Source organism: Carassius gibelio, chromosome B3, assembly GCF_023724105.1.
Source record: "Carassius gibelio isolate Cgi1373 ecotype wild population from Czech Republic chromosome B3, carGib1.2-hapl.c, whole genome shotgun sequence".
Lineage (NCBI taxonomy): Eukaryota > Metazoa > Chordata > Actinopteri > Cypriniformes > Cyprinidae > Carassius > Carassius gibelio.
Genome location: NC_068398.1, coordinates 4,523,099 through 4,535,977, shown reverse-complemented (window position 1 = coordinate 4,535,977; position 12,879 = coordinate 4,523,099). Strand labels below are relative to the sequence as shown.

At 36.9% G+C, this 12,879-nt stretch overlaps 1 protein-coding gene across 5 annotated transcripts; it reads left to right on the top strand.

Moving 5' to 3' along the window:
- Positions 1-2,888: 2,888 nt before the first annotated feature.
- Positions 2,889-12,502, top strand: LOC127952573 (gastrula zinc finger protein XlCGF8.2DB-like). 5 transcript variants are annotated; one of them, XM_052551202.1, is made up of 4 exons: positions 2,889-3,598; positions 5,093-5,236; positions 6,114-6,217; positions 10,866-12,502. In XM_052551202.1, the coding sequence occupies exon 4, from the start codon at positions 10,871-10,873 to the stop codon at positions 11,960-11,962; it is 1,092 nt and encodes a 363-aa protein (XP_052407162.1). In that variant the 5' UTR covers positions 2,889-3,598; positions 5,093-5,236; positions 6,114-6,217; positions 10,866-10,870; the 3' UTR covers positions 11,963-12,502. The 5 variants fall into 5 exon arrangements, with proteins under 5 accessions (XP_052407162.1, XP_052407161.1, XP_052407164.1 ...); XM_052551201.1 differs by lacking the exon at positions 6,114-6,217 and having other exon boundaries at positions 3,191-3,598; XM_052551204.1 differs by lacking the exon at positions 5,093-5,236 and having other exon boundaries at positions 3,193-3,598.
- The last annotated feature ends 377 nt before the right edge of the window (positions 12,503-12,879 follow it).

The following is a 12,879-nucleotide window of genomic DNA, read 5'->3' as shown; positions in this document are numbered from 1 at the left end:
TTGCACAACTATTTTCAACTTTTAAAATAATTTTGATCTGAGTAAGTGGGCCGCTCTGTGCCATAAAGTCCAGGGCCACTTTGTAGCCCCAGTCCACCCCTACTTTCAGGTCTGATTCTGCATTATCACCAAATGAGACACAATAATGCATCAAGCAATAAAATATCATCTGGATAAATCTAACAGACTGTGATTCAGATAAACTCAGAGATGGAGTACAATGTCAGAAAGTTTTATTATTATTATTTTTTTTTTTGAGTTTCATATCATGTTCAGTTGTCTTATAATGCATATGTTTCACTTGTTATTTGCTTGCTCTGTCATGAAGGAAAATGGAAGTTTTTATAGACTGTTCTTGTTCAGGAAGCTGAAGAAGAGGCTAACGCTCCTCAAGGCCTGAGATTTTAATTTTTTCTTTATTGTTGACTAGAGTTATTCTTCCACTTAAGATGTATTTGGGAAATGCAGATGCAATATAAACTGTCATGTAGCTTTGTAATTGATCATTCTTTGCTTCTCTTGGTAGTAGGAATTAATACCTGAACCCAGTATTAATCGAGCCCTGGGGCTAAAATATGAAAGTTTGTAGTATCAATAAGCTCTAATGTTAACTGTCATTTCTGTACATTCTTACAATGCAAACGTGCTGCATGTAAAAGGTTATTTGATTAATGTTGTGTATTCCCCTTGCATCTCAAGTATCATTCATTAGAGTAGCAAACACCAGATGAATGGATTTAAAGACAAATCTTCATTTCCAAGATGATGCAAAAAAAGACCATAAATATTGGAGATCTGTCAGGATTAGGGACCTGTCTGTGTGATTTGCTCTCTGTGACACAATTTCACCCTTATGTTGATTGTTAATTTGATTCCGGGTGTGTCTCCTTAGTCCTTGGTTATCCTATGTTTAAAAGCCCCAGTCCATTCAATTCGTGTTTGTCAGGTCTATTCATTGTTTTTATTATAGGTTTATTCCCTGTGTTTCCTAGGTTAAAGACTACTGTTTGTACTCAACGTTTCTCTCTCATTCCTCCCAGCACAGATCGTGACAGCAAGTGGGTTCAAATATTCTAGGCAAGACATTATTTATGAGATTCTTGCATATTTGTTAAGAATAAGTAGTGTAAGCTTAATAATGTTCCTGCTCATTTCGGAGTGGAGGCTAACGAAATTGCTGATAAACTATTGGTAAGCAAGCTCTTAAACATCCAGAAATAGACGTACAAGTGACTCTTTTAGCAAGGAAGATGTTAAAGGAAAGGTAAAGATAATAAATGACAAAAAGCATGGAACTGGGATAACAAATGGAGCATCTATATAATATTCAGCAGTGTGTATGGAAGGGAAGAAGTGTTTAGAAAAAGAAAATGCACTATTTACTTGAATATGATTTTTACTTGATATCTGTCACAGCATATAATGACTACTAAAAGTGACAAATTCTACATAGTTTTATTTCAAATGAGGGGAAAATTAAGTGCGTTTAATCCAAGCAGCTCTAAAAGATCTTAGAATTGTTCTGCATCCTTCTGAAGTTGCTCCACCTGTGTTTGCTTTGTTGCTTTGATAATTTAAACATGTTAATTACAAAAACAGTTTAGTGTACTGTCTCTGAAATAACAACAGTGATCGATCCTTTGTTCGCCGAAGCAAAATTTGCTGAAATATCCACAACATAAACCATGCGCTCTTACTGTAGCCTCTCTGTCCATCACGTGTCAAAGTTGAGTTCATTACTACAGCAACAGTAGGTCAAACAATCATTGTGCATTGTTAATCCTATTGGTCTTATTTTAAAAGTTCACAAAAGTGTATCCTTTCATTGGATAATAAGAATTTAAAATGGGTGGGGGGGGGGGGGGGGGTGTCATTGAATTTTTTTCTTTTTTCTGAAATGCACATTGGCCACAGTTAATGGCACCCTTTTATTCAATATTTTTTTGAAACCTCCATTTTTCAGTTTAACTGCTCTAAATGTTGTCTTATCGTGCCTGATGAGGTTAGAGAGAACACCTGCCAAGAGATCAGAGACCATTCCTTCATCCAGAATCACTCCAGACCCTTTAGATTCACAGCTCCATGTTGGTGCTTCTCCTCTTCAGTTCACTCCTCTCATTTCCTTTGGGGTTCAGGTCAGAGGACTGGAAGGCCTATAGCAGAAGCGGAAGTGACCCAATTGTTGTGTTGTTTTTGAGGTCTGTGTTTGGGTTATTGTACGGTTGGAAGATCCAAACATGGCCCATTATAAGATTTCTAACGGAGTCAGTCACTTAATAATTTTTGTACCTGTTGGTATTTGATAGACACATGGCATCATGGATTCTAAACAAGATGTCCAGGACCTCCAGCAGAAATATTAGGCCCACAACATCAAAAATACATCAGTATATTTCATTGTACACATGGGATACTTTTTTTTTCTTTTCTTTTTCTCTGTGTTCACCAAACCCATCTTGAGTGTTTGCTGTTAAAAAGCTCTCTTTTTTTTTTTTTTTTAGTTTCATCTGATCATAGAAGTCAGTCCCATTTGAAGTTCCAGCCATGTCTGATAACTAAATATGCTTTAGTTTGTTTTTGGATGAGCTATAATCATTTTTCTTGGAACCCTCCCAAACAACACGTGTTGATGGAGATTCTGTTTGACTATTTTTTTTTATTTATTTTTTTTTTTTAAAGGTTTTCTGAGACTCAACTATTTTCTGTAATTCTCCAGCTGTGACCCTTGGAGAGTCTTTAGCCACTCAGACTCTCCTCCTCACTGTGCATTAGGAAGATATAGACACACATCCTCTTCCAGACAGTTTTGGAACATTTCCGTTGGTTGGAAATTCTTAATTATTGCCATGAAGGTGGAATATTTTTGGCCATGGCTGTTCACCCAGAGGGTGCATCCTGAATTGGGACAGTTTATGTCCTGACACTGTGATACAATTGCACTTCAAATACATACTTCGAAGTGTGTGCCCTTCATTTGGAAAACAGCTATACAAGAGTGCAGTGCCTGCAGTTCAGACGGAGAAAAAAAAAAACTTTTTATTGGAAGTAGATGCAGTAGTTGTAGAATATTTGAGATACCATGTAAAAGTGGATTTTGCATGTTTAATCAATCATTAATTACATTTTCTAATAAGTTGCATCATATAGAATTGATAAGCTTGAGGTTTGAGTCGCCCAATACTATTTTCCTTCTCTCGTCGCTTCACTCTCCAGTCCAGAGGGTGGCGCTAAGACAGCGTTTGTTTGCTAAACACCATTTAACCACAGAGGAAGAAGATTAGTCTAACCGTGATCTCTGTTGTTTTGCCGTGAGGCTGTTTTAATACAAACTGTTAGAAATTCGGTTAATAGAAAAATACAGTTTTTGAATCAGGTCAGAATATACCTATATTATTATCCTCGTAGTCGTGACTAAGTTTTGAAGCAAGCACCGATATCTAGAGTATAATCTGAACTGCTGCTGTGAAGATGGTGTTTGTTAAAGAGGAGAACGCGATTGAACCAGAAACCTGCATAATAAAACACGAGGAACCAGAAACCTGCGTTATAAAACACGAGGAACCAGAAACCGGGAGAACAAAACACGAGAAACAAGACGGTTGGTGTTTATCCATGATATTTTAAACCAGCCGCTGTTCCAGAGAGAGAGCAGCTCATCACGTGAGCTTTATGTTTGAAACAGCTTCACAAACAGTTTACTCCGTAGGCTACATTTATGTGTTGAAAACATATAACAAATAACAATATTAAGTAGTTTAGTCCGTATATAGCCGCGATTAAATTTATTAATTATTTACATTAAATGATAACTGATGTTACGCTAAAAATAAAGATTTTTTTATATTATACCAGTGGGGACCAGTAACTGTTAAAACTGTATTTGATGAATGAATCATAAACTAAAGAGATTGGTTTTCATTCATTCATGTAACTCTCAACGTAATGATTTAATTTTAAGGCACAAAAAGTAAGTTTTCACCGCTAGAGGGGCCATATTCAAAAGAAACTAAGTCGTAGTTTGATGAAGCCGTGACAGTGTAATCATGGGAGTTGTCGTTAACATCCCCACCACAGTAGATGCAATCCGACGGGGCCGGGGCAGAAATAATATTCATTGAGTCAATGATTTATTAACCTAGTAGAATGAAGCAGGGTGAGGCTGAAAGCTGTGGAAGTGAAACAAGGCAGCTTAACGAGTGCGACACATGTACAGATCGAATGCAGCACAGTCGCTTCTGTTCCTTCAGGTCTTGAGAATGTGGTGTAAAGCAGTGCTTGTTTATCATCTTAGATACATTTTAAAGATCTGTTATAATGCTACTTTGTGTGGTCATCACCTGTCTAATAAAACGCACAACATATTAAAGGGTTAGTTCACCCAAAAAGGAAAATTATGTCATTAATGACTCTCATGTCGTTTCAAACCCGTGAGACCTATGATCATCTTCGGAACACAGTTTAAGATATTTTAGATTTAGTCCGAGAGCTCTCAGTCCCTCTATTGAAGCTGTGTGTACGGTATACTGTCCATGGCTAAAAAGGTAATAAAAACATCTTCAAAGTAGTCCATGTTACATCAGAGGGTTCGGCAGAATTTTGTGAAGCATCGTAAATAAATTTTGGTCCAAAAATAGCAAAAACGACGACTTTATTCAGCATTGTCTTCTCTTCCGGGTCTGTTGTCAGCACGTTCAAAACACTGCAGTTTAGTGATAATCAGGTTCGCGAACGAATCATTTGATTTAACCGGCTCTTCTTGAACCAGTTCACTGAATCGTTTGAAACTGTTCGCGTCTCCAACAAGCATTAATCCACAAATTACTTAAATATCTTTTTAAATATCTTAAACTGTGTTCCCAAGATGAACGGAGGTCTCACAAGTTTGGAACGACATAAGAGGGTGAGTCATTAATGACATAATTTTCCGTTTTGGTTGAACTAACCGTTTAAAGTGTCTTTGGGGTTTCCATAGTCTCAGCCTCAGACGTCACGCCCATGGACCATTGGCTGAATATCTTATGCATATGGGACACAAAAGTTGAAACGCTTTCAGGAGTGTCGAAGTCCTCATCAGATTGGTTGAATTCTACAGGACGTGTGTGTCGCGTTCTTTAACGTTCCGCCTGGAAACAAAGATACCATGGTGCCAAATCCCCTCACGAAAGAAGAAAGCCTAGTGTTTACAACTGTGACAACGAGTGCTTATCAGGATCAACTAAGCGCTGGATTTTCAAAAGTATGTGAAATATTTAAAGTTAGCGGCATAGAACTTTTTAAAAATATGTTCAAGAGTTTTATACACCGGTCTGTTATTGTAGCAACATTACACGCCTCGAAACGTGACTTAACAAAACAAACTGTGATTGGTTGTTTGACATGTCGGTCACACGGCGTCATGGGCGGGTCTTGGCCAATGAAAGCTACTATAGATTACAGACCTTCAGTTTCAAGGTCTGGCTACGCAAGACTAGGGTTTCCATGTTTTCTACAGAACAAATCAGGAAATTGAGGGTGAATGACATAATTGGCAGGCGACACAATGACACTTTGGACACGGTCCATGTCACATTTTCTCTGGATTTAGACATTCTTCGCAACATTTATATAATGTAAGTTACGAAGTCAGCAAAATACATAACATTGTTCTAGTGTTTTTTGGATATTTTAATAAATAAAAAAGTACATATTTTGCCTTTTGTAATTTTAAAAAGACTCAAAACATCTTTGACATTTATAAATGGGCTCATTTATAACAATAAAGTTTTATTTCTTATTATTAATAAAAAAAATTTGTCACAACCACAAGTAAGTTAGCCTACACATATTATTTTGTTTGGTTCTAATGTTTTGTTTTTAGAATCGTGTGAGAACCACAATCTCTATTCTAAAAATCAATAAAAAAAAAAAAGAATTAAGCTTTTCATGTATTTTTGTGCATGTATGTTTAAACTAGCGATGTGTATTTGTTCGTTCAGGCACAGAAGTAAACAAATAAGAGAGCTCTCTGTGTGCGCGCAAACTCAAAAATCTTCTGTTGGAACGCATTTAACTGTTTTGTTTAATTTGGCAAAGCTTAAAACGTGAAATTGACAAGTTTTTGTGACAACCCACAGGCCGTCTTTTTATGCTGGCCTCAGGCAGTCGGTTGAAATCACAGGCCCCCTCCCCTCTCTCCATGCCGCTTTACTTAAGATATGCTCCTTGTCTATTTTTGAAGGTGAGAGTGTGCGCCCAAATATGCTCTATAAACCCCTCTCAAGATACTTTGTTGTCAAACACCAATCAGTCTACTCAGCGCTGCTACAAGTCGAACACACCTATTGGGTTTGTGGTGGTGGTGGTGTTGTTGTGCGCGCTAGGGAATTTATATCCACCATATGTCATTGGATCAATATAACACTAATATCGTGATATGACACTTTTTTTTTAACATGTAAAAATTTATACCAGTATTATCGCGGACAGTATGATATGGCACACCCTCAGTGGTAGGCCAGTTTCATATCGCATATCTGGCACACTGCCTTTGTCTTGTCTCTTACTCAATTTAAAGTGCTCCCTCAAAGCTCAGGTCTTCTGCATTTTTGTCTTCTCTTTCAGATTAACTGAATAGCCGTGTTTCCACTATCGAGCTAGGACCGGGCGTGCTAGTGCGTGCCAGGGCCAGTCGCGTTTCCACAGTCACTTCCGGGGCTTGATCGTGCCTCGCCAGGGCTTCCTCGGGGCCAACGGCCAGGTTTTTTGGCCCGACGAAAACCTTGGGCCAAAGCGGGCCAGCTGGGGCTAGAGGAGGGGTTATGAAAACAGGCGGAGTTTCTCCATGTCTGGAGAGCATCAGCGCGGATCATTTCAGAAGGATAACAGCTTTAACGGCAGCATTAAAGACTTTTAAAATAAGTTGAGCTCAAAACTCACTCTTAGTTAGCAGCAAGTGTTTGAAATAACTTGATCCGATGTGGATTATAATCACTAAACAAGGCAGAAATATTTATAAGCGATGTAAAAGACTATGCACGCTAAACATTAACGTTACACAGTAAAGATGTTAAATAGGACTGCTTGGAGAAATCAGACGTCAGCTTCTTATTCTCTATCACAATTGTGTATTTATTAAGTAACATTTTATCTGTAGTCTTGTTTCAAGAGTTTAGCTTCACGTTGCATATCATCAAAATATAGCCTAGTAATGATTTTTGTTCGGGAGCTTTTATAAAAATAGCGAGACTGCACTGCGGATCATTTCAGAAAGATAACAGCTTTAACACCAGCATTAAACACTTTTTTTTAAATAAGTCGAGCTCAAAACTCTCTTTCAGTCAGCAGAGAGTGTTTGAAATAACTTGATCTGATGTGGATTAAAATCACCATACAAGGCAGAAATATTTATAAGCCATGAAAAAGATATGCACGCTAAACACATTACCATAGTAAACATGGTAAAATATGACCGCTTGAAGAAATCAGACGTCAGTTTCTTATTCTCTATCACAGTCGTGTATTTATTAAGTAACTTATATTATCTGTCACAAGCCTCGTCTCGAGAGTTTTTCTCACGTTGCCTATCATAAAAGAATATGGCCTAATAATGTTTTTTGTTCGGGAGTTTTTATAAAAATAGAGATATTATCATTCATTCTAAATGTGACGGCTACTGTGGCTAATAAACAGAAACAGACTCGACTGAATAAGCAGGCTATTTTCATAAGCGTTAAAAATAAATAAATAAAATAGTAATAAGGTTATTTAGATTAATTTTGAGTCCTGATAAATTAAATAAATTCTATAGTTAAAACATCGATGCTTTTGAATTTGAATATATAACAAAGCATGCAAACAAACGGCCGCTTTTATTATGTTTGTTTTGTGATCGCGCATGTTCCAGTGACTTATTTCTTAGTTTTCTGATAACTTCTCTTTATTGGTGAAATAATGAGGTTGCATGACGTTGTTCTGAGAGGCGTGTAAAGGGCGTGTTTTAGTGACGTGCAGTGGTGCTTCAAGCTCCTCTGTGGAAACCCTGCGCTATTCTGGCCTCGTGCTACTGGCCCGGGGCTATGAGCCCCGCCCGGCCCGCTTTAAGCCGTGGCTCGCACTGGCCCGACAGTGGAAATGCGGCTAATCATGACTGCCTGATGCACATCACACTGATTTTTATTAAATTATTTTTTTGACAACCCTAGTATGTTAGAGTCTATGATTAAGACCCTAAAGAATCACCACAACTAGTGGAAAATATGACTGGCAAGAGTGGATTCCAAATCATCAATACTTGTTGGATCTGTCCTCTATTTTCACATGGTTAACCACCAGATCCTCCTGTCAACCCTATTGGCATAGGGCATCTCATGAACCACACTCTAGTGGTTTGAGTCTTATCTCTCAGATAGGTCCTTCAAGGACCTTCTTGGAGAGGTAAGGTGTCCAAATTCCCAACATCTAACTACTGGGGTGCCTCAGGGCTCAGTTCTTGGAGCACTTCTCTTCTGTTTACATGCCATCATTAGGTTCTGTCATTTAGAAACATTGTTTTTCATATCACTGCTATGCTGATGACACACAATTCTACCTCTAATTCCATCCTTATGATCCGACGTTAGCTGCTTGCATCTCAGCTTGTCTAAACAGACATTTCTTGCTGGGTCAAGGACTATCACCTTCAACTCAACCTTGTTGAGACAGAACTTCTTGTGGTTCCATCAAAGCTATTATTTCATCAGAATTTCATCATCTAGTTAAGCACATTAATAATAACTTCTTCAAAAAAAAGCCAGGAACCTAGGAGTTAGAAACCTCAGACTTAACCAGACGATATTAAAACTGCCCAGTCCTGCAGATTTGCTTTATTCAACATCAAGAAGATCGGGCCCTTTTTTTTTCAGAACATGCTTTACCACCCCTTGTTCAAGCTCTTGTTCTGTCCAGGCTGGACTATTGCAATACTCTCTTTGCAGGTTTTCCAGTCAGTTCTATTTGACCTTTACAATTAATCCAGAACATTGCAGCAATATCAAATTTTAAAGAGCTCCATAGAATGCATGTCACACCACTGTTTATTATTTTGGCTACTGATAGCTGCTTAATATTTATTTGACCTTCCAACTCTAGCACTCTTTATTCTAATTCTACAATGTAACTGTGTCTGTTGTCTTTGTTTATAATACAATTAATTATACACTTATTATACAATTCATTAAAAGCAAAAAGGTCTCTTAACACTAGCTTGCTATATTCTTTTTCTATTCTGTTTTCTTTTTATGATATAATTGAGAAAGAAATCTTGCTATGTGCAGTGCGTTAAGCATATAGATTTTTTTTCTTGATTTTAATTGCTTCCATTGTTCTCATTTGTAAGTCACATTGGATAAAACGGTCTCGTGACATTAGGAATCAATCTCTTGCTCCCCTGATGTTTCTATGTGTTAACACAATTCAGCAGCAAATGAAGACTGATGCCAGGATGTAGTTTTTCCAAAAAAGCTTTTTACTTCAATTTCAGTTTAATATGAAATAATTGAAGTCACATAAATAACTGTTTACAAAACTCACTTATATAACATTGCTCACTTATATTACACTGCTCCCTACTATCCATATTCATCTTTGCTCTGTCGTGTTTTTTCACCTTCTCCAAGAGATTTTTGTTGACACCTGTAGTTGTCCATGCGATGTCCATCACGCTCTTGCGATGGATCAAAATGCAGCGGTAAAAAAGCATCAGCTACTTCGCAGCCTACTAGCCCTTTTCTCCGATCATACCAAGTCCTCAAAAATCCTCATTTATAGGACTTCCCGCCCTTTGTAGATACTTGTTTGATGTTTAAATTTGGTCTTGGTGGTCCCAATTCTTTAACTGTCAATTTATCCTTATTGCTATGACGCATGAATGGCATTTCTTTCAGTGACTCAATATAATTAATTTGCGCTGAGGTAACGTTCGCATTAATGTCGATGTTCAGCTGACAAAGGCATAGCTGTCCCAATCTCTCTTTTTTTCACATTTGAAAAATATATTAAGGTAGTTTTTAATTTTTTTTTCTTGTTGTTAAAATTCAAATAGTTTTTAAATATTATGGGATGTCACTGTTCCCACCAGTCATTGCACAAGTTAAGGTTATGCACGATGACGAAAGCACGTTAATGCTAGCCCTCCCGGAACTCATTGAGATTGCATACCAGTGCCTGCAGTTCAAAAAAAAAAAAAAAAATTCTTTGAATGGAAGTCTATGAGAGCACTTGGGGTGATTCTCAGACTATTTAGAGGCTGAACAAAACGTCTGGAATAGTGAAAACTAGCGTAACACTGTGGTTGAATGTAAAATAAAAATCCCTTCCTTTCGCACTATGGCGGTGCGTTGTCCAATCGCCCTAATGGAGAAACGGCCATTGCTGAAGATGCTTTATGTGAACATTTGTGAATCCTGATGTTCCATTGTTTTACGCTGCTATTTACATGTAATTAAATTTCTAAATGTATCTATATTTTAATGGCAATTGTCCATAATACTAATATATAGGTTCAGTGGCATTGATTATTCTCCAGAAAGAAAAAGAAAAAAACCTTAAATGAACATCCCTCCCTTCGCCTATTTTTGCTGGTTTCAAAACACATATTGCACTCTATTTGATTTTCACTTAAATGTAATGCTAAAACAGTTGCTGACAAGTGAGCACAAACATTTCTTTCATGTTGGATGCATTAACGTCATATTTACATAGGCCATACAATTTTTATTTCATTACTGGTTGTTTGACTAAAAATTTAAGAGGATTAAATAATGTTATTATTGACTAGTAAACATATCCTAATTTCATATTTTCCGATTGTCCCAAATTTATTCTCATCATTTTAATGTGTTAATTTTTAGGCTTGATGAAAGTGAAAGAAGAAAGACAAGATCTGAATGAAGTGGAGGAGAAGCATCAGGATCAGAGAGATGCTGAAGAACAATCAGTGAATTACTCCGAAACTGAAAGGAGTTGCTCACAAAGCAGCATTCAGATAACTGATGTTAAAAGGCCTTTCACCTGCTCCCAGTGTGGAAACACTTTTAAACATAAAAGAAGCCTCGTATACCACACATTAGTTCATGCTGGAATAAAGCCTTTCAGCTGTTCTCAGTGTGGAAAGAGTTTTACACAGAAAAAACAGCTTAATGATCATGTGCTTGTTCATTCTCCAGAAAAACCTTTCAGCTGCTCTCAGTGTGGAAACACTTTCACACGTAAAGCAAACCTTAAAAGTCACATGATAATTCATAGTGGGGAAAAGCCTTTCAGCTGCTCTCAGTGTGGAAACACTTTTACATGTAAAGGAAGCCTGAAGAATCACATGTTAATTCATGCTGGAATAAAGCCTTTCGTCTGCGCTCAGTGTGGAAAGAGTTTTGTGCAGAAAGGACACCTTAAGATTCATTTGGTAACTCACTCTTCAAAAAAGCCTTTCACCTGCTCTGAGTGTGGAAGGAGTTTTACACAGAGAAATCAACTTAATGATCATGTTTATAGTCACTCTACCACAAAGCCATTCAGCTGCTCTCAGTGTGGAAAGTGTTTCTCATTGGAAAAAAAACTCAATGAGCATGTGCGTATTCACGCTTCACAAAAGCCTTTCATCTGCCTTCAGTGTGGAAACTCTTTTACACGTAAAGCAAGCCTTAACAATCACCTGATAATTCATACTGGGAAAAAGCCTTTCAGCTGCTCTGAGTGTGGAAACACTTTCAAACGTAAAGGGTGCCTTAAGAATCACATGTTAATTCATGCTGGAATAAAGCGTTTTACCTGCGCTCAGTGTGGAAAGACTTTTACACAGAAAGGACACCTTAATGTTCATTTGATAACTCACTCTACAGAAAAGCCTTTCACCTGCTCTCAGTGTGGAAACACTTTCAAGCGTAAAGAATGCCTTAGAAGTCACATGTTAATTCACACTGGGAAAAAGCTTTTTACTTGCTCTGTGTGAAAAGTGTTTCAACTTTAAACAAGGATTTAATAGTTGCATGAGAATTCATACTTAAGCGAAGTCGTCGGTGTGTGAAGAGTTTTAAATGGAAAGCTGGTCTCACTTTGCCATGAGAAAATTGAACTGATCTGGATGGAGATTTCCAAGGGTTGACTCTTAAAATAGCACAAGAAACTAATGCTTGAAAGAGTTAAACTGTGCTGTGAGTGTGGGAAGAGCTTTAACACAGACAAGTATTGGATACAGAAAATAAAGTTTGACTGAAATAAAGTCGAACCAGTATTTACATCCATATTTAAAGGTGCATTTTCTCTCAGAATCGTTACATTAAAAGAGGTAAATAGACATTATGCTGATTAAGACTTATTCTTAGAACTTAGCTGCAAGGTGGAGGAAGTGAAAAAACATTGATCTATGTCTTTCGTTATTAACTATTATTATTATTTAGTTATTCCATCATAATTGTGTTTTTCATGAGATTTTTTTTTTCCACTTTTAGGCGTTCTTTTTTTTTTTTTTTTTTTTTTTTTTTTTTTTTTAGGTATTTACATGATACCATTTTCAATGAAATACCTAAAACATTAATTGCATTTTGCAATTCATTTACAGATCACTTTCAGTTTTTCACACTCACTTTGGCTTAATTTTAGAATTATTATCTTTACAATTCAGCTCCTTTTCATCAGTTTTCTCACACAAAATTTGAATGTCTTATTAGTTTAAGCAAACTATATTGCTATATATGAGTTTACTTGGGGGAAAAATGTATATACGATGATATGCAAATGTTCATTTTCTTTTTGCATGTAATGCATTTCTACACAAATAAATGAACTGTATACATACAAATGTTCATATTATTTTCCAGGATGCTTTAGGGGTGAGTAAAACATGAGGTGATTTTCTTTTTTGGGTGA